Below are 27,062 nucleotides of genomic sequence, written 5' to 3'. Positions count from 1 at the left end.
GTAGACACCATAGTCCAGAGGAGAGTCGCAGCGACAGGGACTATTCGGGTTCGCCTCTCACCCGTGGAGTACTGGGGCGGCACCAATATGCATTTTTTTTTTGGTCTGTATTTTATCCCGTCTCCGACCGAATAGTGACCACTGGCCACTGCCGTATCACCACCTCTCAGCTGGTCTTTTCCTTTTAGATCTACAAGAGCCCTTTCGGAAGTTCTACTCACCATCGGCGTCTTGGGCGGTTTCCATGGCGACGGCACGTGTCACGGGTCGCTCGCCGCCCTCTCCCCGTACATGGTAGGATTCTTCGCCTGGTGAACAGAGAACGGGTCAGTCACGTGGCAATGGGTCAGTGATATGCGCTGAGTCTGCGTCACTTACATGACATAGGGCCATTACCATTTTGCGTCAGTCAATGAAATGGTATGGGGTCGGTTACATGGCGAAATTATCTCTCTGCTAACAGGGCCAATAGCAGATGAGGTACAGGCCAGAAACAGCAGTGGTTTATCAACGCATCGGATCAACAAACTACCACAGAATGTCCATTCGTCCATTCATTACATGCTGATAATGCGTTCACAAAATGTTAACGATTGACTCATAATGGTAAGGCGCTTTTTCACACTCGGTTTGTGTTCGCAGCTCTGTTGATACTGCTAACGCTAGCAGGTGACCGACCTATGACGGGCGGCCGTGGCTCTCCGGGCGCCGCTGACGGCAACAGCTGACTCATGCCGTGCGCAATGGTGCGCAGGAGTTGTCGCAGCGCGGCGCTCGGCGGCTGGCGCAGCTCGTAGACGCTTGCATCATAGAAGGGCTCTGCGAACACACACAGAACAGACGAAAAGTCAGACAGGTTAGATAATACACATGGGGCATTGGTGTATTCAGGTTCTTCGTATCTCTGCCATTGATGTTCAATACATCAAGCTACATAAACACCTTCCAATGATGCTGCATTCGGGAGATATGGCAGCATTTCTGCACACGAGCGCAATGACAAAAACATAAAACCAATGGGCGAAGCGAGGTGCATCCTCTTATTCCTCCCGTCCTTGTATCCAGGTAACCCCAACAGGTAACCTCAGCCACCCGCCCCGACCGGAGTGGTCATCCATCTGACCGCCGCTGCCGGGATGGCCACAGATCACCAGTGATGAACCGCCTCAGCTGCAGCGCGGAGCACATCGAACAGCAGCTCAGAGCCACCGCCAACCCGGCCCGAACCCGTGTACAGACTAACCGCAACTCGTGCACCGCACCGCGTTACGATACATCAGAAGCAGGGAGCACCGCTGGCGGGGCGACTGACCGCTGAAAGCGACTGAGGGAGAGAGACGGATGGATGGGGGAGGCTGACTGCCCCACCGCGCAACAGGCCACAGGTCCAGTCAGGAGGGTGTAATGAGACCATTATATCATCGTCGTTACGACCGCCACGGGGAGGTGGGTCATCTCTGCAGGGTGGGCGAGGAAGCAGCATGTTGGATGATGGAGAGAGCATGTGGTTACCGGAGAGGAAGCGTGGTTTCGTGAGATGTTTGACACGCTCATGAAACACAGTGCGCACACCCCTCTAGACATTAGGTGCGGCCAGTGCCCATCCCATCTCTGTCACAGGGTTGGGCTGGTGAGACCAGACCGTCCCTCTGAACAGGGGATTCGCGGAGTGCAAGTAGTGACATCCTGCGGAAGTTTACTGGCATGTCAGTAGACATCATTATCGCACTGAGGAGCCCGTTTAGCTTAGCCGGAACGTCGATGTTGAGACACAGCACAGTAAAGACGTCCAGCCCGCATACTTCGTACTGTTCGTCTGCACTTTGCTTCAGCGACATTGCATTTACTGCGCCTCAGATGCAGACATCAGTCCCAAATGTCTGACGATAAGAGCACAAAAAGACCCCGACCGGCGACCAGTCATATTCACCCGCATCGTCCAGCGCCAGCGTGTTTTGGGAAAGTTCCGTCCATGTCCTCGTCAGGCGATAGCAGAATTTCGTGCGGTAGTATTAAGTGATTAAGCGGTTGGCGCCGTCGTCATGCACCTCGCATGTGCATAATGACTGAGAAAAGATGCGCCCGATATGCCCGTATACGTGTAAAGCTCCTTCACGAAACCACTGACGAGTGACGGGAAGTTGGCGATACGCCCTGCGCCAGCGGCCTAGTCGGCGGCAAAAAAGCACATGGCTGATGGTGGATTTCCGCGGCGGTCGCCATTGGTTTCGTCAAAGTCGTCCGACTTACCTCGCTGAGTCACTGTGGGCGCCACAGTTTCCCGGCCTTCCGGTCAGCAAATGTCACTATCGCACACATCAGCAACGGCCAAAACAGAATCACCCAGCCAGCTTGTTAACTCAACCCGACCTTGACTCAGTTTGCAAAGAGCCCACAGGCTAACACAAACAACTCTGTCGCCGTCGCTTGCCAGTCGCCCGTCCAGCCCACATCCGCCGGAAGTTGCAACTCCACCCCATCGTCCGCCCGGGCCTCTACCCCTCCCCCTTAGTCCATCGCTCCTGCACAACTTCCATGGCACCGCCGTGATGGCTCCATGCGCCGCCGCCGCCGGAGGGCACGGACCGCAGTGAGTCCGCTGTACGCCCAGCGGCGACTGACCGACTGGTGTGGCGCCTGCCAGTCCCAGTCCGTTAGCAACGGCGCGTTACAAGGTCAAATCCTGATGTGTCACCGAATGTCCCCAAACGTCGTCAGTTTTTGGGGTGGATGGGGAGGGCGTAAGCCCAGATGACTAAGAGATTATCTAAAATCAGAGTATTTGAAGAAAAACGAAGTACCTACCTAAGTCACAATCTTATTCAAGAAAACTGAAAGTCAGCATAGAAATAAGGAGAGTCATATCCTATTAAATCGTCAGTGACACCAACGGCGTACCGTTAGTGCAGCACTTTTCATTTTCAAATGGGCACCTACGTCAAACTTCAAAGAATCAACACACAAAATGACGCACACTGCTCACAGAAATGTCACATCAGCATGCGTGGGTAATGATCACACGAACTCCTTCGAAAGTCCACTACACTCTCCAGAGAAGCGCAGATCGGACCGGACGTCACTCGACCAAGCACGAGCAGAAGCACTTGCTTCAGATCGGAGCAGCCCTTCTGATGTGTCCGGGTCCGCTTTGATGCTGGCACCGTGCGAGCTACCGGCGTCAACATCAAAGGAGTCCGTGGCTCGCACTTTGGTGAGTCTTTAATTAAGCGCAGTTTGAAGTGGGCTAATCAGGTTTAAAAGCTGCGCGACCCGCCTCGATCAGGAGGCAGACGGTGCGGCGAGTGAACTGTACGCGGCGTGTTTACCAGGCACGTGACCGGCGTCAAAAGGAGCATACTGACATTGGAATCGAGCAGTGACCGACGGGCATCGCGATATGGGTCATTCATACAAACGTTTTAAATCAATTCCAATGTGCCTGAAACCCCGAAAACGAAGTCGTGCCAGAACACAAACTAAAGAAGAAAACAATTAGCTCTCTTAATGACCACGAAGTCTAGTGGTTCAAAAAAGTAAGTGTTTATCAACCAGCATCAACACCTCGAAAACCCATGTTGAATGCTTCCCTTCCAATCGTGACCCGGCAAAAGAACATGAACACGAGCAAAAGCTCAGCCATGCTAGTGAAGCGGATGCAGGGGTCTCCCCAACGAATCCAGCCAGCAAGCATGACAGATCGCCACCAGTATCTCAGAGCCTTCGGGATCTAGGGACTCGACCCAGGATCTGTCCGTCATGAGCCGCAGCCTCCACACTGTCCAGCAGCTTATGTAATCTCGTCGGACCGTGCAGAAGTGACTACGGTCGATTCAGAAACAGTCCGAGTCTGAGCTGACAGCACTTGTCGCGCTAACCCAGATGAGCTGCAACAGACTCGAGCACGACCAAACAACCCGATCAGCAAAACACATGGCAACGCCTCAACGTGCCCCGATATAGCTTGACCGAGAGCTTGGCTTAGACTTACGGTGAAGTTTCTACCCCTCCAAAAACAGTCGCCCGGGATGAATGTTGTAACAAAACATGCCACCTCGTCACTTCATGATTGAAAATGCGTGAAAGTTTCGATTAGCACTAAGTTCACTGGACAAAGTGCTCAGTCCACGGCCAGACCACCAGCAAAACCGAGCCTCAGTGAATCCTCGAGCCTTGGTTTGAGCCGTTTCCGTGAATCGCCTGCCGGGACGGACAGTCCGGCCGGTGTCGGAGCCCCAGACGCAAAAATCGCCCGCCACCTGAGCGATGAGCCGCCCGTGGTGGCGGTGGACCGGCGGTGGCCTTGTGCGTCCGGCCGGCTTTTCAACGCATGGGTGGTTGTAGCGGCTGGACAGAGCTCTGGACTTGCTCAGCCTCCTGAAAGACCAGTCTCCGCATAAGACCAGCGAGTATTCGGCCTAGTTCAGGCCCCAAGATTCTCAACAAACATCGCATTCCGGTCCAAAGTTCAGTGCATCTGAAGGGCTCGTTTTGTTGTGCAACCCAAACGACCGGATAACCACATCCGCTTTGTGACCGCGATGCTATCCCCGCATGATCACAGTTGACGCAAAGCAAGCAATTGTTCATTGTTGCACGAGAAATAGATCCCCCAAAATGTTTCCAATAATCGCGCGCACCAAATCCATCAACTAGGTAGCCAAGCTGACACTAGGTAACCGAACTGAAATCATGGGCCACCGCTGTCTACACGAGAGCGGAGCCAGGTAGTGCTTACAACCGGGCAAACTGATGAGGGAGACCAGTCCAAGCACATCCACCCTAGAAACACCATAGGCTCCAACATAGAAACAGGGATGACTGCGGTAAAAAAACCGGGACAATGCCATCAGCGTCTTAAATCATCCTATACGCTCAATCCCAGGCGCCATCCTCCACGTCACACACCTCGGCGCCCAGTACTTCAGCCACCATCTCTGCCTGGCGGTCCAGCGGCCGGGCCACGCCGCTCGGCGGGCGGGGGGAGAGGGCCCGAACGAGAATAGCCAGCCCGCCCCGGCGGCCCCGGCCCCGGCCCCGGCGGCGGCGGCGTGTTTTCGTCGGCGGCCCACCGACCTGTGTGGCCCAACTCGCCGGGCCACCGGTCACGCCTGTTGGCACTACGAGGGGATGGAGGTATAATGGTGAACCTGGTGTGCTCTGGCAATGGCACAGATTTCGCGACAGGCTGACAAGTGGCATCAAGCGGACGACCAGCAATCAGCATCCGATGGATGCATCAAATGCAGGTGTCTCATGTTCTCAGACGAAATTCGTGGAACTTTTGGCTGTGGCTCAGCTGGCGAATGTTGTGATGAGGTCAGAAGAGAAGGAATTCAGAAGGGATAGACAGATAGGATTTTAGGTTTTAGTGCTGCCTCTCTGGAGACCCGACAGTGACCAACAGAGACGGCAAAATGGCGGTAATTGCGGTAGAAACGCATGGCCAGTGGACACAGGAACCAACACGCGGTAGAGCCGGACTGGGCCCCTACAGCAGAGAAAAGTGGTAGAGTGCGCACATGGGCCTGTGATGAACCATCGACGACTAGCCACAGCTCAAAATTATCCCGTGGAATGCAACAACCACCCGTGGGTAAAGGATAGGCACAGCACAGCGAACACCACACGCACTTTGCCCTACGAAATCCTCCAAACCCACACATAGCCCACGAGCCGGCGGCCGGCGGCCCAGCCGCACCCCAGCTGGTGCGAGCCTGCCGGCGCGGCGGACGCAGGGACCCCTCAGGGACGCGGCGCCGGCCAGCGCGTGCACCCACTGTATAAACTCAGCCGGCCGGCCGGCCGGGCGCTCAGCTGGCAGCAGCGCTCTGCCTCGCTCACCTCTGTCACTCTATCCGTCAGCACCCTCCGCGTCTCCTCACGATCACACTGATCCGTCACACTGCCCCAGGGCCCGTCACGGTGTCACGCCGCTACACAGCACACAGGGCAGCTGCGCTCACTGGCCGCGGCCGGTCGGCACCTCTCGGCAGGCGGGGTCACTGGCGCACACTGGCCGGCCAGCGCCGGCCGTCGGCCGCCGCGGCGCCGCCGCCGACAGGGGTCGGCACAGGACGCCTTTTGGCGGCCAAAGGCAGGCGGCGGGCGGACGGGAAGGGGATGGGATGGGGAGGGGGGAGGGGTCGGTCAGTCGGCCGGCAGGCGGCACCCATTCATTTGAGGCCGGGTGCCGGCGCCGGCGGCGGCAGACCAGAGGGAGGGTCAGAGGGGGGGGGGGGGGGGTCGGTCGCCGGTCAGGGGCGCACGTGTAGCCCCCTCCCCTGAACAACGGGCACAGTCCCAGTACCAGCTGAGTGGCACTGTCCGCCATACTGTCATAGGCGCGCCTCTGAACTCAGCGCTGGCGGACCACGGCGCGCCTGGCCCTCCACAGCACGAAGAAACATCCAGCGCCGCTGGGGCCAGGCCTGGCTGGACACCCAACCAGCTCCGGAGCGCACAGCTCCCCAGTTCTTTTCTAGGAGAGATATGTGGGAGCGGCCAGCGGCGGTAAAAAACGGCTCGCCGGCCTCTGTCCGCCGGCACAGATGCAAGGGATTCCGTCCGGCTCAGAAGGGAACGTTAGGAATACCGCACGAGGACAGCGATATAACAGCCGGACAGTTGACATACGCGGCCGGTAACAGCCCGGCAACTTCGGAAACAGACGGTACAGACGGACTGTTACAGACGGTAACAGTTTGACAGTGGGCAATACTCAGAGAGAGGGCAACAGTTAGACACCTGGCAGACGACACAGTGAACGGAGGAAAACGGTCAGCAAACGGACGACCACCGAACAAGCTCGGAAAAGTTGAGACAACAGCCGGCGACTAGGGGATGAACCTGGCTTTAACTGGACAACAGATAGTCAATATCGGCCAACGCCGACAGTAGGCCAATGAACACAACAGGATTCAACGGAGAAAGAGCGCACACAGCACCTTCAAGCAGCGTCTAACCAGTCAGCAGGCAGCCGGTCATCAGCTAAATACTGGACACAGCATAGACAGTAGAGCGAGCTTCCGTCCCGGTCAAACCGAAACAACCGAAGAACATTGGTCTGGAATGAAAACATAAGAACATCATTTAGAGTGAGCAGGCTACTGCAACTGACATCACTCCGTTAAAGCGGACACAAGACTGAGCACAGTCGTACTGTCTCCACTGCCGGCTTTCGTCAATAGATCAGCTTTGGAAGGAGGTGATACCACTGATACCGGCCCAATGGGATTATCACCTGTGCGATAACAAGGCGATAGTCGGCAATATAGCAGTGATATAACACTGATATTGATACGTTTGACAAGCAGGATAACTACCAACATGCCCGGAAACACGGTGACGCCTTTAAAAATGTCACCTCTAATCAGAAATGACCTCGTGCAATTCAGTCTCGGACTGACAGACCGCCCGGGGCCCGCCGATGACAATAATCCGCCTCAGTGGAGATGGGTCATTGGGTCACCCAGCCACTGCACCGCATGAACCCGGCACTGCGCCTCGTGGTCGTGAACCAGTATCCTACCTCCAGTTAGAGGGGGCTGGAGTGACACCGGGCAGGTAGACCAAGACAGATAGCTCTGGGACCTTGAGACACTGGGAGACTTTCTTCCCTCCAGCTGTATGTACTCAAAGCTCTCTTGGACCCCTTCCCTTCAGTCAGTGAAGACTAGACTCTGGCATTCTCTCTCCAATGAGTGTTGAGTAGACTGTAGCCTCTAAACGTAAAGTCCTCTACAGTCTACATAGTGCCATCGAGGCAACTGGGACTTTTTTTTAAGCCGACTGATGATGTCGGTAAATGGCATCTAAAACCAAGACCGGTGATGTGACGCTCACGATATCACCTGCGCCGACTGGTGATGTCTGTCACTTACATCCAACACCATCAACTCTGTCCTGTCTGGTGCCGCTCAGACATCAGCTGTACCAACGGCAGCGCGGTGCGACCGCTGAATGCATTCATGGGCGGAATCCGTTCATCGGCGCGGCGGCCGCCATGAGTACTTTACAAGGGCGGACAAGTGTCGTTGTCAGACATGCTTCAGCGGACATGTTGGTCGGACCAGTACCGGACACAGCAGCGCGGTCGACACACACGAAAACCCTTTCAGATGGGCGAGCGTGATAGGTGCGAGGGTCATACGGTATGCGACGGAACGGAGCGCTGAGTCAGTCGCAACTCGCAGAGAGCACTATTGAGTATTGACTCATACCGGACTCATCGTACCCGTACGTTGAGTAGTGGACGGGGTGCCAGTGATGAAAAAAAAATGTTGAAAGAAGTATCGTATTTGATCACGAAAGGCTTTGCTCTGAAAATGCACCAGTAGAATTCACATACACCTGATAATAAAATGACAAATAGCCGGGTACGGGCGTACCTTCCCCCCCCCCCCTACCCAACCCGTCCCCCAGCAAAGCTTCAAAGAACCCAGTGGCGCTCCAAAGCACATCACAAACAATTCCGTGAGTACCTGACTCGCTTTTCAGCGGCTACCAGAGGTCACCGTGGACCAAATTCAAGCCGGGAGCGTCCCAGGTCAGCTGAGCTCCCCCACCCCTCCCTGCCGGCCGCCTGGGCGCGCCCCTGTGCGACCGGAGATCAAAGGGCCGCCACCTTTGATGTAGCCGCGCCGCCGGCTGTACGCGGGCGCAATTACGATGGGGAGGGGCGCCGGGTGCAGCCGCCGAGGGGAGGGGCGGGGACAGCTGGTGCAGGCCTACTCATGGGAGCTTGATGAAATTACCATTACGGCGGTCGAACACTCAACCGACATAGGTCAGTTAGGCCAGAGTCCTGCCATTGGCGGTGATGTGCGGTGGTGGGAAAATTAGTAACGCAATTTTGAAAGTGGGAAGTGGCTGCACGGAGTGTGAGGGGAAGACGTAAGGGAGCGGACTGGAATCACAGGACAAAGGAACAAAACAAGTGGCTGATGCAGACACATGTTGGATGAAATGCAGACGAACGATTACCTACAGACGCATCAGGCACGAACGATGAAGCACATAGTTTGCCGCCTGTTCACTGTCCAGAGTCCACAATCTATGGAATTATACAACACGAAGAGGCAACCAAGACATTACGTAGTTTCATACAGCACCACGGCCATCATCTGCTCAGTGATGACCAGGGTCTGCCGTCTCTCCAGGCTGGCCATAGTCCACGGAAGGTGCCCGTGTCCACGTATTTCCTGTCTGTGTATCAATTCCCACAGCTGGCGGTGGTTAGATGACTGGTGGAGAGGGTTGGCGGCTCACGTGAGACAGCGCTATGAAGACATCACACCACTCGGTGCTCCCATTGTTAGACTGCGAGCTAAAGGCGTCAGCTCACGCCATCCGCCATCGGGACCGAGGCACGGAGGACTGCGGATCCACAGACAGGGGCCGGGCCGGCTGCAGGGGCGCCAACAGGTTCGACAGGAGGGATGCAAGGCCTGGCTCGAGTGGAAACCTTTCTCGCCGAGGCATTGGAAAGAAATTGTTTCCATGCCCTCTTCTTCTCTCCTATCGTGTCTTTTTTCTAATATGTCGCCACCCATCAAAAGTTGGTCATGGATTTTGACAATACGGCGTTTTGTTATTTGGTGACGAACAGCACCACTGCCTAGGACCGGTAATCGGGTGGCATGGACGGTGGACAACCCTGCAGTAGGGCGGTAAGCACTGAGCAACTCTGCAGTGGGGCGGTGGTCGACGGACGTCCGCCGCTCGGCAGCGGAGCGGCACCAGGTGGCCGGCTGGTAATTGTGCTGCGACAGACGGCAGGCCCGCCACCCGTGCCAGCTGCTCGCGGCGGCTCGCTGCACGTGCATTACAATGCATCAGTAATGACGACGGCACTGGGTACGGTAGTGTTGTCCGACATTGTAAACGGACGGTATCCTCACTCAGAGCTGCCGCCATATGCATCCAACGGAGAAGATTCCAAAGAATCCATTTAACCCTATTCCTGGCGGGCTCCGCCGGGACAAGAAACTGGCGGGGGGGGGGGCCGATTCGGCCCCCCCCCCCTGAGATCTCGAGGACGAAGCAAGATAGCGACAAGCGGTAAACGGCATCGGATACGCACGGCCAAAATCTACAATTTTTACTCAGGTCATTTTCAGGTCAGGTCAAAGATGACGTCACAGGGGTCGAAAAAGTCAAAATGGCGGCGCTAGATATGGAGAGAGTTTTTCTCGAATAACTTTCGAATTAGTCAAGATAGGAACAAACTAAGGGCATCATCGTGATCCTCTCGTCAATCCGCATCGAATGATATATATGTTGACCTCGAAAGGTCAAGGTCAAAGGTTGACCTCAGGTCACGTGACCTCGAGGTCATCATGTATATCATTCGATGCGTCTTGACGAGCTGAACACAATGAGACCATCCACAGCGTCTGTATCTTGTTCCTGTACGGAGTTATTGGCCAAAAACCTTTGGTGACCTTTGATGACGTCACATGACCTCACAGCTGCCCAACAGCAAAACAGACCTCAAGGTAGTGAAGGTTGATCGTATATGAAGTCATGTATGGTATATGGGGCCATTCCGACCCGTTTTAGTGGTAAAAACAGGGAGTTGATTTTTCCCCCATTGACTTATAATGGGGAGGTCGCGAAATTGACCTGACCTTAGGTCACCGATATCAAAATTCCGAGATATACAAATTGCACATACTGGTACCCTAACTAAACCCTGAAGAGAAGAAATTGATCGGTCAAAAACTCTAGCTCTGGCGTGATTGCAAACTTTTCTGAGGGAGGGTCACCAAACCGCCTCTGGTGACCTGACCTGAGGTCAGATCAACTCAAAATTTTCAGACATGTTGCGTAGAAGCCTTTTAGGAAAAGTCAGAAAATTTGAGCTTCCTAGCTCAACGCGTTTGGGAGAAATAACCAAAAAACCTCAGGGGGGGGGCTCCTGAGGCCCCCCCCCCCGCCAGGAATAGGGTTAAATATCAAAGTGTAATGATTCACAAATTTACCGAAAGCTAATCAATGTCTTCACAGACTACCTCTGGCCATCATGGAACTACGAGCCAAAGGTCAACTGCAGGGCCCAAGTCAAACTCTTAACCCGACCCGGACACCAAGCCAGCCTCAATCCAGCAGTCAACTACTGAGCCGCGAGTGCGTCAACTACCCCGAACTGATGCCAAGGTGCCGGTCTGCTCCGCATATAGCCCGGACGGTGGCGGGACGCCCCACAAGGCTGCCGCCCCGGTGACGGAGAGACTCAGCCGCCGGATTTCAACATCGGCGGCTGTCTGGTTCCTGGTCTGGCACGCCATCACCACGCCACGAAACCGCCGGCAGTGCGGGGCAGGCGGATCCCACCCCTCACACCGTGGCGGAAGCCCGAACAAGTTCGCCATTTCAACGATTTACGTTGTACCGGGAGTAGATACAATAAAATACCTGAGATGTTACTTATTTGGTTTACTTGCGCGTAAGTTGGACTTTGGAGTGAGCGGCGCGTTCTTTTAGACATTTGTCTGATGCGCTTAGACGGCCATGCGATGACTTATCCTTCAGTGACGTCATCACAATGCCTCCAATGACGTCAGAGAAGAGGAATCATCAGCTGCAGTGTGCGGCTCTCCCCGCGATACAGGACATGAGCAGGAGCTCAGCCCTGGGGAGCGCTGTGCAGTGGGTAGGTACAGCCCTCAAGGTGCGGCACGTATCCTCAAAGGACGGCACCCATCCTCACAATGTCAGTTCTCATTGGGCATAAGTCCTCAAAGGCGTCCTCACAGGGCGCTTGAGCAGTACCTAACTGCCGTCCTCACAGATGCAAGTGCTACACGGTTTCATGAAATGCAGCTTATACTCACAGGTGCAGCGCTGACTGCGAGAGAACGTTGGCCAAGTCAAGCGAAACACCAGGGTTTCCAAAGACTGCTGGAGACAAGCGAGTAGCAGTCCCGGCGTTTAACTCAATGTAACCATCTACTATCCGATGAGACTGGTTGTTTTTAAAACGCAGCGTCGCTACGCGCCTCTAGGGACATTAGCACGGGCCGACACGTGAAGACAAGACTGTGACCTGTAGGCGCGGGGCGTGATTTCCGCATTCCGGCCGGTCCAGACCCGCCCTCAGCCTGTCCAAATGGGCCGTACCGGTCCGCTACGGAGAGTGAGAGAGAGAGAGAGAGAGAGAGAGAGAGAGAGAGAGAGAGAGAGAGAGAGAGAGAGAGAGAGAGCGAGAGAGCGAGAGAGCGAGAGAGCGAGAGCGAGAGCGAGAGCGAGAGCGAGAGCGAGAGAGAGAGAGAGAGAGAGAGAGAGAGAGAGAGAGAGAGAGAGAGAGAGAGAGAAGAGAGGAGAGAGAGGAGAGAGAGAGAGAGAGAGAGGAGAGAGAGAGAGAGAGAGAGAGAGAGAGAGAGAGAGAGAGAGAGAGAGAGAGAGAGAGAGAGAGAGAGAGAGAGAGAGAGAGAGAGAGAGAGAGAGAGAGAGAGAGAGAGAGAGAGAGACGAACCATGGACTGGGCAGTGGACAGTGAACGCGCCGACTAAAAGACGTCTTGTTAGAAACCAGAGAACACGATAGGCTGAAATGAAACAGGAGTCGCATATCAACAGACGCAACACATACCTCATGCAACCTGATGGGTTCCTAGGTAGATAGATGACCTGCAGCTAATCGAAGTTGTTTTAAACTTTTGATAATCTTCAGGAATCAAAATGAGCGAAGCTGAGGGAGCTTTCACACAAGCTGTATGTATATACATGCATACAGCTAAGTGTACTTGAATGTGATGCCACCGCCCACCATGCAGCGTTATATAACGCTGGCCATAAATATCTCAGCCAGCAGCCCTTCGCCCCATCTCGAGATCCCTGAATCGCCCACTTCAATAGATTTCCAACCATTCCATTCCAAGATGCCGACGGCAGTGGACGACTGCAGACGAGGTGGCGGTCTCAAAGGCAGCAGGCGTTCAGCTCATAGCATGCAGCGCCTTCCACTTACCGAGCTCACCGTGTGAGCTAAGTAAGAGAGCCAGACTACAGAGCTTGGCGTGAGAGCTCGACACGTGGGATTATGGCACGAGGGCGTGCTATGATCACATAGCACGATTATAGAGCGATGCTTTAGCGCCAAACTTCAGCAAGCTCAACGGATGACCTCCAAAGGAAAGTGGCGAAGTATGAGCTAGCCACCTTCGTGCGAGCTTTGTGAGAGCTCGCACGAAGCTGACCCCGAAGCTGGACAACTTTTGATGACTCCCATGTCCCAACGAAACAGCATGGAGAATAATGCATATTAGCTACGTTTTCGTACCGTAGCAGCTGGAGTTTTATATTATGACGAAAAATCTGAACAGGTTATGCTCGATCCTACCATGCAAATAGCCATACCATTACATATAGCAAAATACGCAACGGAAACAGAAAATCAAAAAGCACCTGCCTGTGTAACCGAATTGGGTTTCTATGGTATATGAATGATGCAATTAATCCCATCAAGCGCGCTTTGACAGCGTTGCGTGATGTCGCTTCAGCCGGCCAATGCAGTGATTGTTCGATTGATCTTATCACGGTACACAGAGATTGTGATTCAATGATCTGCTTAATCGGCCCAAATTATGTTCAGTTGAGTTACCCGAAGCTACAGATGCCTCCCACCAAACGTCAAAACAAAAAAAAAGCTCATGGAGCCCGGAGATGAAGCCGTTCACGGCATGAAGGATATCACATTTCCTAACCAGCCTTGCCAACGCAATAAAGCAGGCACGTGACCTGACCACGCACGTTCACGGGGATGACGTCACAGTCGCCACAGCGCCGCCGCCGCCGCCGCCGCTGCTGTCGTCATCCAGCTGCATCCGGCGTCGGTCGCGGCGCCCTCGCCGACCGGTGCCTTTAACCGCACCACCTCCAATCCGCGTCCGACGAGCGGCGCCCGATCTGACTAATTTAATGACATCAAAGCAGCCAAATCAAAGGGTGCAAACATATAAAACATATCAAAGGCCCGAACCAGCATCAAAGGCGGGCGCCCCGTACCCGGTGACGGCGCCAGGACGCCGGCGGGGGAGGGGGGGGGCAGAGGGGGAGGGGAGGGGCCCGGGGCGCGAGTGTCGAGTATGCAGGACTCAGATAGATTGTTCAAAGCGGTGAGCGGCGATACATGCGTGGCAGCTTTGAAGGCGTCTGATGGTCCACCAATACGGCTTCAAAGCTTCACTTCTTTTGAAGAATTTCGCTCAGAGCCTTTGAGCGCGCCACCCACTGAGCCGGCGGCGCGAACTGCACGCCAGCTCTGCCGGGGAGTCGCTCACACAGCCAGGCCGCCAGTCGCCACTCCAGACCGGCACGGAGCGCCGGCGGACAATGGGGTCCGGCGACAAAAGAAAACGACTGCAAACACGCCATAAAGTGTGAAACTAAGCTGTTGCCGATTTCGGGACATGGTTAGACGGATATCCGAGTTACCTAAACGAGACCGATAACCATCAGGATATCGAACAACAGGACATGACAACTTTGAACAAAGCGGCGATACATGATACCCCTGAAGTGAGCATGTTTTAGTTGCTGAAAAATCGCCTCGGCTTTCAAGAAAAAAAAGTGTGTCATGTATTCCGTAGCGATTTGTAGACTATTCTCGGATTCATTTCAGCGCAACCCACGGTCGGTTTGTGCCGATGTAATTTGCCAGTGCCACTGCACCCAGTACCAGCGTATAGCCCAGTACCGCCACCAAAGGCTCGCGACCGGCCGGCCGGCCCAGGCCAGTCGGCCGGGCGGACGAGCAGGCGCATCAGCCGGCCCGCCGGCCGCCGCCGGCTGCCCAAGAATGCGGCGCCGAAACGGCATCCTGTGCACACCGCTGCCGGCCGGCGGCTGCCTTTGTAGTGCCGGCTGATACGGCAGCGATCGCACCACGTGACCATGGGCGGACAGTCTCGGCGCCGCCGGCCGCGGACAGTCTCGAAGTGGCGCTGCCGGCGGCGGCGGCGGCCGGGGCGGACTTGAAGAGACCGCGGAGCGGCGCAACCGGTGTCCGACATGCCGACACTGGGACAAAAACTGGCCACCGACACAGCGGCGGCGGCGGCCGACGGAGCGGTGGAGCGCCGCCGCCGCACCGGCGCTCTGCAGCCGGGCCTCACACAGCGGCCGCCGCCGGCCGGCCGGGCGGCGCGCACAACACGCCGCGGTCGGGAGGCCATTTTAGAGCGATCCGCCCAGCTGCCCCGCTCGTCAGGGCGAGTCAGCCATGGATCCAGCTGCAGCACAGCCAACACACTGGCTTGTGTTCGAGAGAGACGGTAACCCAGAGGTCATAGTCGAACTTCCATCAGCCGGCGGCTCGCTCACCAATCCAATGTCAGCCATGCTTGCTACAGACGGTACAGAATAGAGATGTCAATCGGATACCAACGTTTTGGCATACCGATACCAAACCGATACCAACTTGGTATTTGGTATTTCAATCGTATTGTGTTTGGTATTTTGTTGGTATCATAAGCCCTCACTAATGTATAAGAGGCTAATAAATCGGTAAAAAGTTGGTATTGCCCTCAGTTTCCCAAGTTGGTTTGGTTTCGGTATTTTCCCGTGGTTTTGGTTGGTATTTGGTTTGGTATCGGTATTCCGATTTTCCGTAATTGACATCACTAGTACAGAACAAAGTGGATTAGATCTTCACATATTGAGTATCCATGACAGATTGGATAATGATGTAAATAATAAACCAATTAATACAAATTTTGAATATATTTGATTTGTATTAATTGGTTTATTATTTACATCATTATCCAATCTTCACATATGTTCGCTGAGGTTGTCTGATATTATTTTACACAACACTTAGACCCTCCTAAGTGATATCTGCCCACAAATTCCGGGAAACCATTGTTGCTAAATAATGAAAGGTGTGGCAAGCGACTTCAAACACGAATATAGAGACAAGTTCGAACTACTTCAAAACACTTCGCTTCCTTTGATCACCCGGAACATCTCAAAACAAACTACACTAGTAAAAGGCCCTTTGATTTTTTGCAAAGGCTAGGATTAAATTCTTATTTTCACAAGAGCTCATCTATACATAGAGCGCAAAGTTTCCCAACACTCAATTTCATTGGGAAGCTTCGTGGCTTATTCTTGCCACTTCTTCAGAGAACTGCTTTGCCACAATTCGTAGCATTTATATATGAATTAGCACTGTGCAGCTTAAATGGAGATAGGTGATATACCTAGACCACCGAACCATAACAACAATCAAAACATCAACCTAGAGGGCATTTGAAATCAGATTTATTTCTATTCATCTAATGGATGAAAAACTGGTTGAAGCCCTAGCTAAGGCACACTCACAGGGATCGCTTTGAGCATTTGATAACGGAAAAACTGCTCCAAATTGTCCTGTACATAGGACCGTAAGCATTGACTCGTTCGTTGTATAGCATCTCACAAGCATTGAAGTAAAATTTGTGCAGACGATATTACACTGCATTTTGCGATAGATGAATGGACTACCTAATTTATAGGTGCATTTTGTATCGCGACAAACATAGGTGGCGGAACGGGGAGGGCACCGTGGCACCGTGCCCCCCTTTGATTTTGGCATTTTAACATTAGCCCTAGGGCGTTGCATGGAAAGAATGTGACCAAAAGTCGGCAGTGCCCCCCCCCCCCTCCCCTTAATTGAAGGTGTTCCGCCGCTACTGGAGACAAACATTACGATGCAGATTAACTCGGTATCAGTTTCTTTCAAATGCATCTAAATGCTTTGAATGTCATTTTTTCGCACTTTGGAACCTCAAATCTGTCACGAATTCCCACTGATTAATGAATTACCCTATACACTGTCAATCGAACGCAAATGAGCGAACGAGTTTCCTTCCAGCACATCAAACATATGAAACGTACTTTCTTCTTCTAACGTATCAGTCTATAAGCATTCTTGCTCAGAAACACGAAAACAGCCCAAAACCGAGTAAAGCCATCCATCATATACGATCATCAACAGGACGGCATATATCCCACATTGTTACTGGCCATACAGTTTACCTTCAGCTCGAAAGGAGCTCAGTTCCCAAGACTGTTGCTCTCAGTTGGATCGGACAGCCCGTCCGGTTGGCACCCCGAATAAAGATGTTCTCAAAGAATCGTGAACCCGTTCCCATCGGCCATAACTGTCCGTCAACCATCAACAAGCCGCGTCCTCCGGTGTCGCCGCTCTATTTGGGGATGTCATTGAGATAAGGAGGATGCTGCACGGAGAAATCGTCATTGCCCCGCAGGGGCGCGGAAACTACTTTCCGACTGGGGGGGGGGCACACCATAATAGTTAGAGATTAACCTAGGGTACCCCCAAATCTAGTTTTCTCACCGGTTTTAGGCCACTTATTTTTCACCCCTCGGCTTTTTCAACAAAAAAAAGAAAACATTTGCAAAAAAGTGTGGTATTCTGTCTCAATGCTGTGGGGGCACTGCCCCCACCGCCCCAGAGTTGAGGGGGGGGGCAAGCTGCCCCCACTGCCCCCCCCCCCCCCCCGGCTCCCGCGCCTATGTTGCCCCGAGACATAATAATGTTGAGGTTTCGAGCAATGAATAAAGTTGTGACCGCATGTTTAGACTCCCCGTCTAATTTCAAAAGTGTGAGGACAAAACTGGCTAACTTCGCTTCTTTTCGGATGCGCTATAGTGTTGTCAGGCCTGAATACTGCTTTCTCGGGCCCAGAACATTGCTGTGAAGTAACTAATGAGAATAGCGCATCAGACTTGGAAACGAACTTTCTCCAATGTAGAGAATTAGCCATACGAGACCCTTGCACCTAACGGAAGAAAGTCAAGCCAACATCCGAACACCGTTATACCGAAAAGTGTCCCAGACGTCACCATTGGCCAAAGGGCGGCCCAACTGGGGTCAATGCGTCGCGGTGACACCTGTTCTGCGTCATAATCGTCACCGACCCGTCAGTACGCCACTCATGCGGCATAAAATCAAAGCGCCAGTCGCGCTCCGTCGACCACCCTCAAACAATTACAGCGTCTGAAAGAGGCTCGCCCGCCCGGCTGTAAACATCGCTGCTCAATCATAATCCATTGGATCAAACAGCCTTGGCGCGCCGCCGCGCCGGTTGGCCCCGACCAGCCGCGCCTCGTGTCACTATGGGCCGCAAATTAGCGCGCGGTCGCTACCGCGCCGGCCCTCCGGCACAGAGCGATTTTTATCCGAGCCGAAATACCGCGCTGTGGCTCGTGCGGCGACGGCCGTTGGCGCCTGGGGCTGCGCGGATCTGAGAGGCCGACCGGCGGCAACATCAAAGGCGGCCGGCCGGTTTGAACGGCGCGCCGCGGCAGGTGAGTGCGCCGCGGTGGAGGCGGTCAGCGCGCCCGGCAGAGGTCAGCCACACACCGCAGAGGACCGACCGAGCGCCGGTGGGGACGGCAGCCGAGTCGCGTCGCCGCCGACACCGGCCCAGACGAGCGCTGTCCGGCCCGACGGCCGGCCCTGCATGCAAATACACCGCCCTTTGAAGCCGGGCAAATCTCATTCTTTCATATCGTTCAGATGAAATACAACATCAAGGTGGATAGTCGGATCAAAGTCGACAGCCGGACGGCAGGGGTCGTCCAAGGGGAGGCCGAGCCCCTCCTCCTCACCCCTCCCCAGACGGGTGGGGCCGCCTCTGACCAACGACCTCCCGCGAAACGGGGAGTCGCCAGTCGGGAGTCAGAGCTAAAAACGGAGCACTATTGAGAACAACAGCACCACCTCGGCGGGCGTGACTGATGTGTAACTTCATTTCTGAACACATCTGGCTATAAAACATCAAAGCGCGCGGATACAAATTGGATACCGATCTGAGGCGCCCCGGACGGGACATCACCGTCTTGTAGCATCGCTTCTCGCCGGGCTGGCTGGCGCACGCGGCGGCCAGTTGAGTCGTTAGAGAGGCGGCGCAGTCGGGCCGGCCGCGGGCGGGCCGCCGACCAAGGTCGAGCTGCAGGCCGCACGTGCAGCGCCGGGCACAGACGCACACCAGGCGCCGACCGTGCTCTGTAAGCCTCACAGTGAGTCCGTCCCAGCGCTCCCAAAACGGCCACTGTTCAAACCAGACCCAACTGAAAACGAACTTTAAAAAAAGGTAGAAATGAATGAAAAGGATTTGTTCTCGGATGCATAACATTCAAATCAAATTATTTTCGTTTCAATTTCGACACTCAAGTAAATAAAGAAACGAATAAATCAATGTTGTTTGATTGATCAAATACTAGTTTCAAATGGAGCCACATATACCGTCTGTGCCCTGCCGCCTCTGACCAAAAACGTTTAGTTCAAAAGGACAGAGCTTCAACTATTCAACTACATCAAAACTGATCGGAAAGTCCTACAATATCGGCAGAAGGAGCAGGTAGGAAGCTCAAAAGGACTTGCAGTTCGCCTATTGTGATGTGCAACCACTCAAAATGAAAAAGGTTAGGCAAAACAGAAGTTCCGAACCAGCCCTAATGCTGTCATGAACTTGGGGCCTACATCCTATCCGTGGATATGAAATTCGCATAGTCATTGTTTACAAAACCACCCATCCACTGCTACAATTATAAGACGCGATTTGCCAAACGAGCGACACGCATCTGACAGAACACCACCAGCGCCGAGCAACAGCTACTGCAACCAGCTCGTCCAGCCTCATCAAACCCATCTGAGGATCCAGCATCGCCTTCAGCACCGTCTGCAGCGCCGGGAGACGCAGCGGCTCCGTTTCTAGGAACGCCATGGCCGCCGGCCGCGCCGCCAGGCCGGGCCGCTCGACCGAGATACACACAGATCGAGTTTCACATAAGCAATGCCGCTGGAGGCCCTGCCCCGAGGAAGGGTCGCTCGGCTGCAGGCGCCCCGCCGGGCGGTGATCCAGGACGGTGAGGGGTATTTAGATAGACGGGAAGGAGGATATTTAACCCACGCACCGACAGGGTCTGGGCCAAAGTCAGTCCGACAGAGGGGAGCCGAAAACGAAACGAGCTGGCGACAAGCGGTAAACGGCATTGGATACTGATGGAAGAGGGCTACAATCTTTACTCAGGCCTTTACGGGCACAGTAAAAATGACATCAAGAGGTCAAGTTGTGCCAAGGTCACAAGTCACAACCTGACCTCAGGTCACACGACCTTAACCCGCGAGTTGCTGGGGGGGGCGTTAAACGCCCCCACTTTTTTCGCCGGGCCATAGCAAAAAACGGCGCGCCGCAGGCGCGCCAAATTTTGGGTACCTGTAGGGAATTGATTGAAGTTTTTTGTAACAAAGTTTCAAAAAATCGGTCGGAAAATTTTTGAGACATCGAGGTTTTAGTGACGTCATGATTTCTGAGTTTTCGACCAAAAACGGCATATGTTCAAAAAATCATATAAAATCACAGAATAGACATACAGACATGCCGTAAACGCCATTAGACTGCCAATACCATGAACAATCAAATGGCTATCTTCGATTATTGATTATCGTTCCGCATTTTCCAAAATCTTGAACTGAATCTTGGCAATTTCTCGTGACTACCTCACGACCATGATACATGCATTTCTTAAATTAAACTTTTTGAGCCAAACACGTACACATATGATAAAAACGAATGTCACCATCGTGTTCTACGCCCCAAATTACACATAAAACATGTGTCACAGGCTGCGAATATCAGTTTTGATTTTCGGGGATATGTGCCTACCCGGTTGACCTGACCCTGACCCTGACCTATGCTTGACTGACCCCTACATGGAGCTGACACTCTTGTAAGCCTCATATGATGGATTGTGCACCGTTTTGACAGAGTTTATGACGAGAGGCGCCCATTGCCAAGTCCTGAAGTCCATGCTACTGAAAGCCCGATTTCAGGTGTTTGACCTGACCTTGACCCGACCTGTGACCTCAAAATTCAACTTTAAAGTACTCATCTGAAGCGTCTCGTCGCGTTCTTTCGTTTGCCGCCTCGTGCGTTTCGCTGCGCCTATTGGTTCTCGAGTTATCGGCTGGGGGCGTTTAACGCCCCCCCCCCCCCCAGCAAACGGTGGGTGGCGATTGGCGAAATACCCCAGCAACTTCCGGGTTAAGATCAAATGTGGTCGGTAAAGAATTCATAGCATTCGAAACGACTTGATGACCTGAGCAAAATCAGACTATGCCCGTGCGTGTCTGCATCTTTTTACGTAAGAAGTTATTAGTAAAAACGTTTTGATGACCTATGGTGGTGTCGCATGACCTAACAGATGTCAAATAGCAAAAAAGCGCACCAGGCAGTAGAGGTTGGTCATGGACTCATGTCTCATGTGGATGATGTCATTCATGGATAGTAGAAAAAGCCATTACGACGCGTCTTTGTGAAAATGATGCGTGCGATTCCCCTAACGACGAGCTCAATAAATTGACCTGACCCAAGGTTATCCGTAAGAAAAAAACCCTAGATATACATATTGTGTAGGTAACTATAGCTCCTTATAACATCCTACGGCTCTCAGAGCGCTCGGTCATTTGCTGTGGCTCTGACACGCAGGAAAAGTTGCAAAAGTGTGATTTGAGGTCAGATCATTCAATATGACCTAGAGACCTTATCTTGGAAGGTAGGTTTGGCAGTAAATAAGGCGTAGACGCAGATCGGGCGACAATGGTTATTGACGAACAAAGAGGATTCCGTTTTCTAGACGCTGACAAACATGACATGGTTATAGTCAAGGCCAAACAGCTACTCCCAACACTGTCATGATATACCAGAGAGGATGACCGCAAGTTTCAATTTGTAGAAGACATAAATCAACCCCGACAAAAATTATGCATAGTTCTCAGTTCGCACCAGTTGATCTGCAAGGTTGAACTCATCCCGCTGTCATCGCTCTAGCATACATCTGTTGTTGAAAATACAGAAAATAAACATGTATTCTTCATTAACTCGCACGCTGACGGGAGTGGGGAAAGCCGGCAAGCCCGGAGTTTTCGCTCTTTTTTTTTGCAAATAGCGGACAAACTGCGGAACATAGCACCGCAAAATTTTGCATGACTATTTCCATAACAATTTCACACAGTATGTGCATTATGCAAGTCAGTCTCAACCACAAAATGTCAACAAGTCACCTGCAAGCAAGTCCTAATTTTTAAGTTCAAGTTACCAGGCCACTTTGACACAACCTCAAATCACTTTTTTGCAGCTTTGTCACCGTGTCAGAGCCAAAGTAGATGACCAAGTCATTTTTATACATTTGGCTTGAATGGTTGAACGGACGAATTGACAGAGCTAGAGCCCACGCTAAGCTAGGCTTGTTGCGTAGGCCATAACCCTTCCGTCCGATCGGACAATCTGGGTAACGAGAGAATTTCATTGACAGCTCTGGAGCCCACGCTAAGCCAAGATTGTTGCATAGACCCCAACCGCTACCGTGCGATCGCGCATTGCGCAATTCTGGGTAACGAGATAATTTTATATGTCAAACTAGCATGCCCCTCAAAGCCGGACACGGCCTGTCACACTCCAGTGACTTCAACTGGCTGCGGCTGCTTCCATCCATCAACCGCAGACCATCCGTCAGGAGTATCAAATATCGAGCGCCGGAGCGACTCGAACCCGGGCTCTCACCACCGGGGAAACCACCGAGAAACCAACGCTCTACCAAATGAGCTACGGGCCTTTGAAACTTGCATGATTACGGAGAGAGCGAAGCGAGCGGAGTCTTTGCTTAGATTAACGGAAATTTCTGAGTATGAGCGGCCGGCCGGCCGGCCGTGCGGACGTTTTTGCGAGGCTTATATCTCAGCAACCACTTGACCGATTTACATGCGGTAATTTTTGTAGGGTAGCTTCATTCCTTCTACCAAGTATTGGACTATTCCTGATGCATGTGGGTGACCCCTTATGCACGTGCCACGTGCAAGACGAAGAGGTGTCCGTTTTGTAATTGTTGCAATATCTCGGTAACTACTTAACCGATTGCGCTGAAAGTTGGCATGTAGGTAGGCACCCACTAGGCACTGCATATCCATGTGCCAGAGTTGGGGTGCTGCTGCAGGTGCGCACGTGCAGGGGTCGTTTCCAGATCTCGAGAACGGCTCGACCGATTGCGCTCAAATTTGGTACACAGTTAGGGACCGGTTAGTAGGGTGCCGTGCACAAGTCAGTTGGGACCCATTTTGCACGTGCGCACGTGCAGGGTGCCGCTTCCAGATCTCGGGAACGGCTGGGCCGATTGTGCCCAAATTTGGCACGTCGGTAGAGACCGGTTAGTAGGGTGTCGTGCACAAGTCAGTTGGAGGTACCCCCTCGCAATTTCGCACGTGCAAGGCCCACCCTCTCGCTCGCTCCGTTAGTCGCCCCAAAAGGCGTTATACTGGTGTAAAAAGTTCATAGGTATGTTCAATTATTTCTTATCGATGACATAAGATCCGGTCAATTTATTGAGTCCCCACTCCCCAAAGAAGGGGGGGGGGTTGCATGCTTCATTTTCACAGATATGCGTCGTAATGGTCAATTCTACCATGAATGACGTAGGTAATTCATAAACAATCTTGACTGCCTAGACCACACTGTTTGATATTTGCCAACTATAAGGTCATGAAAAGTAATTTTAATTCACCAAAACATGGTTGCTAACAAACTCTTATAAGAAAGAGGCGCAGCCGCGCGCATGTTCCATGTTAAGCCAGTCAAGAAACATCAAATGATAGGCGTTTTTTTAAGACCAAACTTGACCTTAAAGGGACCCTCCCACCTTCAAAAAAGTTTATGAATTGGCATGAAAGTGATGTCGCTCGGTTCAGAAAGAGCGAAAACGAATATCGACCAAATTTCACCGAAAAATATTCACCGGTTTTCAAGATATTAGACTTTTACTTTTGTTTACTTTTTTGGGATCTCCGCTGTTTCTAGCGCGACTTTATTTTAGAAGTGCGGCGTTTGCGGCAGATGTTGCGCGCAAATAGCATATACCACCGCGTGCTACAAAACGTTTTAGTCAAACATTTAAAAATCGTTAGATATTTGCGCTGACGTCACACATTCAGAGGGGTATTCCTAAGCATTAGCCCCTCTGAATCAAAATGCTGCAATTTTGAAATTCAATATTTCCGATTTAAGGCATTTCTCGATGTTGTGAGTGCCGAAACCGGTAATTGTGAGCCAGGGACCCCATTTTGGCTATCTCAACTCACATCTAATGTTAAGGTGGGAGGGTCCCTTTAACCCTCGCCGGCACAGCCCATTTTCAGTCCTTCGACGGCACAAGGGGGGTTGGTAAGACCCTCCCCCTCGCGTTTGGCCCCTGATGGAGCTAGAGCTTCACGGAAAAAACGAGCGTGTTGCCCGTCACCAGAGGAAGCCAATGATACCCAATTTTAAGGTCCTAGGTCATCGGTTGACCTTCCAGGTCAGATCAATGACCAAATCGGTAATATCGGGACCTGTTAGAAAATCGTTAAGTGTGGCTGCTAAGGAGTTCTCCGGGGTGCTGATCACGATTCACGAATATCGTGTTAGTTTTGATCACAGATGATGTCGTTAAGAGTTTAGACCAGGTCGGGTCACGCCAGGTCACGTCAACCGGTAGGGGTCGTGACGGGTATTCGTAGTACCTGACATCCGCCTCTGACAGCTTCGTAACATGTTACGAAGGCACCAAAACTACAGTCCACAGCAGAAGTAATGTGTGGTTTCAGTCATGGGTATGTTCTGCTTCTGAAGCTTAGGAACGATAAGCCAGACTACAATGAAACTTTGAATGTAGCTTATATGTATCGTCACCCTTGCAGCTGCAACTTTAGCTATTGACATCTTCTTTTCGATCACTCAGCATTAAACAATCGCCAGTCAAAGCCAACCGTTGAGATTGGTAAAACCCTACATTACTTTAGCGGTGGGATGTACTTCGTAAATGTTCAAAATCGCCACTTCAAATGGTTGCTAAATTCGAATTCAGCTCCAAACACTAGCCTAGACACATGTAAAACTCGAAAAAGTGAACCGGGGTCACCAAAAGTCAATGACCTGACCTGACCTTCAGGTGACCTTCACACCCACCCTATTGCATGGGAGCAACATCAAATCACATGTTTGAACGTTTGAAACCACGAAAAGCTTGCAAACGCGCGGCTAATGCGAGCCGACATGCGCCGAATCGCGATTCCGGCCAAACATGGTCTCGGAAAAGAGGTCACAGCCCACAGGTCAAAGGTCATTTGGGTCAGGGTCATGACATTTTCAGGGTAGGTGAAAAATTGATCAATGCGAGGGTACTGAAAGTTTCGTCGCGATCGGCCACTTTTTACGCGAGTTATTCGCGAAAAAAACCTTAAGGGGGTTGCACCCCCTGTGCCGGCGAGGGTTAAGGTCAAAATTTTGACCTCGATTTTTCAAAGCCAAAATATCCACACAACAACACATACCATTGATGAGTGGATCTCGATGGTACGATGGTCTCGATGTTTTGCTCTAACTTCATTAGTTAAAATTGTAGTCCTTGTCTGCCTGTATCCTATGCCGTTTAATGCATGTTGATAGCTCGCTTCGTTTTCATTCGGGGGGGGGGGGGTCCCCATTGGTGTGAAGGTGGCCCGGACCTCAGTCACTGCACAGGTTGAACTTTCCTGTTCCCAGTCCTAACATTAGAAAAACTGTTCTTTTGGATGTGGAACAAAAAAAAAGATGCCTGGACAGTTTTGTTTCACTCTGCAAATTGGAATAAGTATGATGTTTCAACAAGTATACAGATGACCAAGCTGTGTTTTATAATAAATAAATAGTGTAAAATAGACCACTCTATACTGGATCATTAATGCATATGATTAAGATTGCAGACTTGCATGTCTACTAGTAATAAAAATGACTGTGAAATATGTAATACCCATGAAATTACTGTTGAGTATCTATCTAGGTTACTTTTTCCTTGCAATGCAATATCTCACAACAGACATGGGAATACACAATGGAAAGCAACAGCATTGGCAGGTTATGCCTCAAGTCAAATTGCATAGTTAGGTATAGCCTATGCCTACATGCAATACAATTAAAATTTAACTTTATAGGCAAGGGAACCAAAAGTGGAGAACAACATGGCAGTTATTGTACATAATATTCCCTAATGAAAGAGCTGAGCTCTTGTTTAAACTGGGAAACAATGTAATGTAGGTAATGCATGCTCATTATGTATTCATGACATACTTGAATATATTTGGTCACTGATCAAATACTGAAGAACAGCATGCCAATACTGGTTTCTTGAAATTTGCAGCTTTGGAATGACAGCAGCAATGAAGAGCCTCTCTCATAAATATCAGCTTCTTTAGAAAGAAAAAAATATAAGATGACTTATCCATGAAACATTCCCTCACCTATAAAAGAATGAAGATCCATGAGTTTTGATTTTTGAAAGTTTAACACTTCATTGATTTTGGAATGTAGCTCCAGATTCTCACATTGGACACACACCAGACACTCTGCGGCCGAACCCACTACGAGCAGCCAACAAAGGGACATGGCGATCAATAGTATAGTGGGTAGTAAAATGATAGATTTTTATATGTTAGGAACCAATATTATTAAGTGGTTATGTGAAGTGGAAGTCTATTGAATACTTTCATTCATCATTTTGGCTGAGCAGATATTAGCAAAACTGAATGCCAGTGAATGCCAGTGCCGCAAAATTCTTAATAAGATGGCTGCCGCTTGCTGCTGGCCGCCTCACTGTCCCGATCAATACAGGCCTCCGAAGAAAGGATTAATAACAATTATTTCCACCAGATCATCCTTTACAAAATATGTCATGCTTCAAAGTGGCAACAAAGATTCTGCGAGCAAATACCGGCTTGGACCACATACTACATCAGGATTGGCTATTTACATAAGCATTTACAAAATAATTCATAACTGGGAAAACCAGTTTAAATGTGAGTGTGACTGACACCCATAATCCAGGACATATTGACTCACTGGTTGATGAGATAGGTCTTGTTTAAGGAAGGCTCGAGTTCCAATACTGAATGGCTGTCGATATCATTATCATCATGTGACAAGCGAGCTGGAAAAAGCCTTTCATGTGTTCACAAAAGGCTTTAGAAAAGAACAAGCCAAGAAAAAT

The 27,062-nt window shown here is 51.7% G+C and overlaps 1 protein-coding gene across 2 annotated transcripts in view; it reads right to left on the bottom strand.

The window, feature by feature from the left end:
• Window positions 1-27,062, bottom strand: part of LOC122380387 (axin-like) — a 51,566-nt gene that overhangs the window by 24,074 nt on the left and 430 nt on the right. Inside the window, exons 1-3 of one of the 2 annotated variants that reach the window (XM_043363512.1) lie at window positions 5,842-6,015; window positions 679-819; window positions 222-308 (exon numbers count right to left, since the gene is read on the bottom strand). In XM_043363512.1, the coding sequence (XP_043219447.1) occupies window positions 222-308; window positions 679-733 (142 nt within the window). In that variant the 5' untranslated portion in view covers window positions 734-819; window positions 5,842-6,015. Of the gene's footprint in view, window positions 1-221; window positions 309-678; window positions 820-5,841; window positions 6,016-27,062 lie in introns of those variants that run through there. The other variant, XM_043363511.1, reaches the window with a different exon arrangement.

Source organism: Amphibalanus amphitrite, unplaced genomic scaffold (genome assembly GCF_019059575.1).
Source record: "Amphibalanus amphitrite isolate SeventyFive unplaced genomic scaffold, NRLGWU_Aamphi_draft 000097F_arrow, whole genome shotgun sequence".
In the NCBI taxonomy this organism is placed as follows: domain Eukaryota; kingdom Metazoa; phylum Arthropoda; class Thecostraca; order Balanomorpha; family Balanidae; genus Amphibalanus; species Amphibalanus amphitrite.
This window is presented reverse-complemented; position numbering and strand designations above follow the sequence as displayed.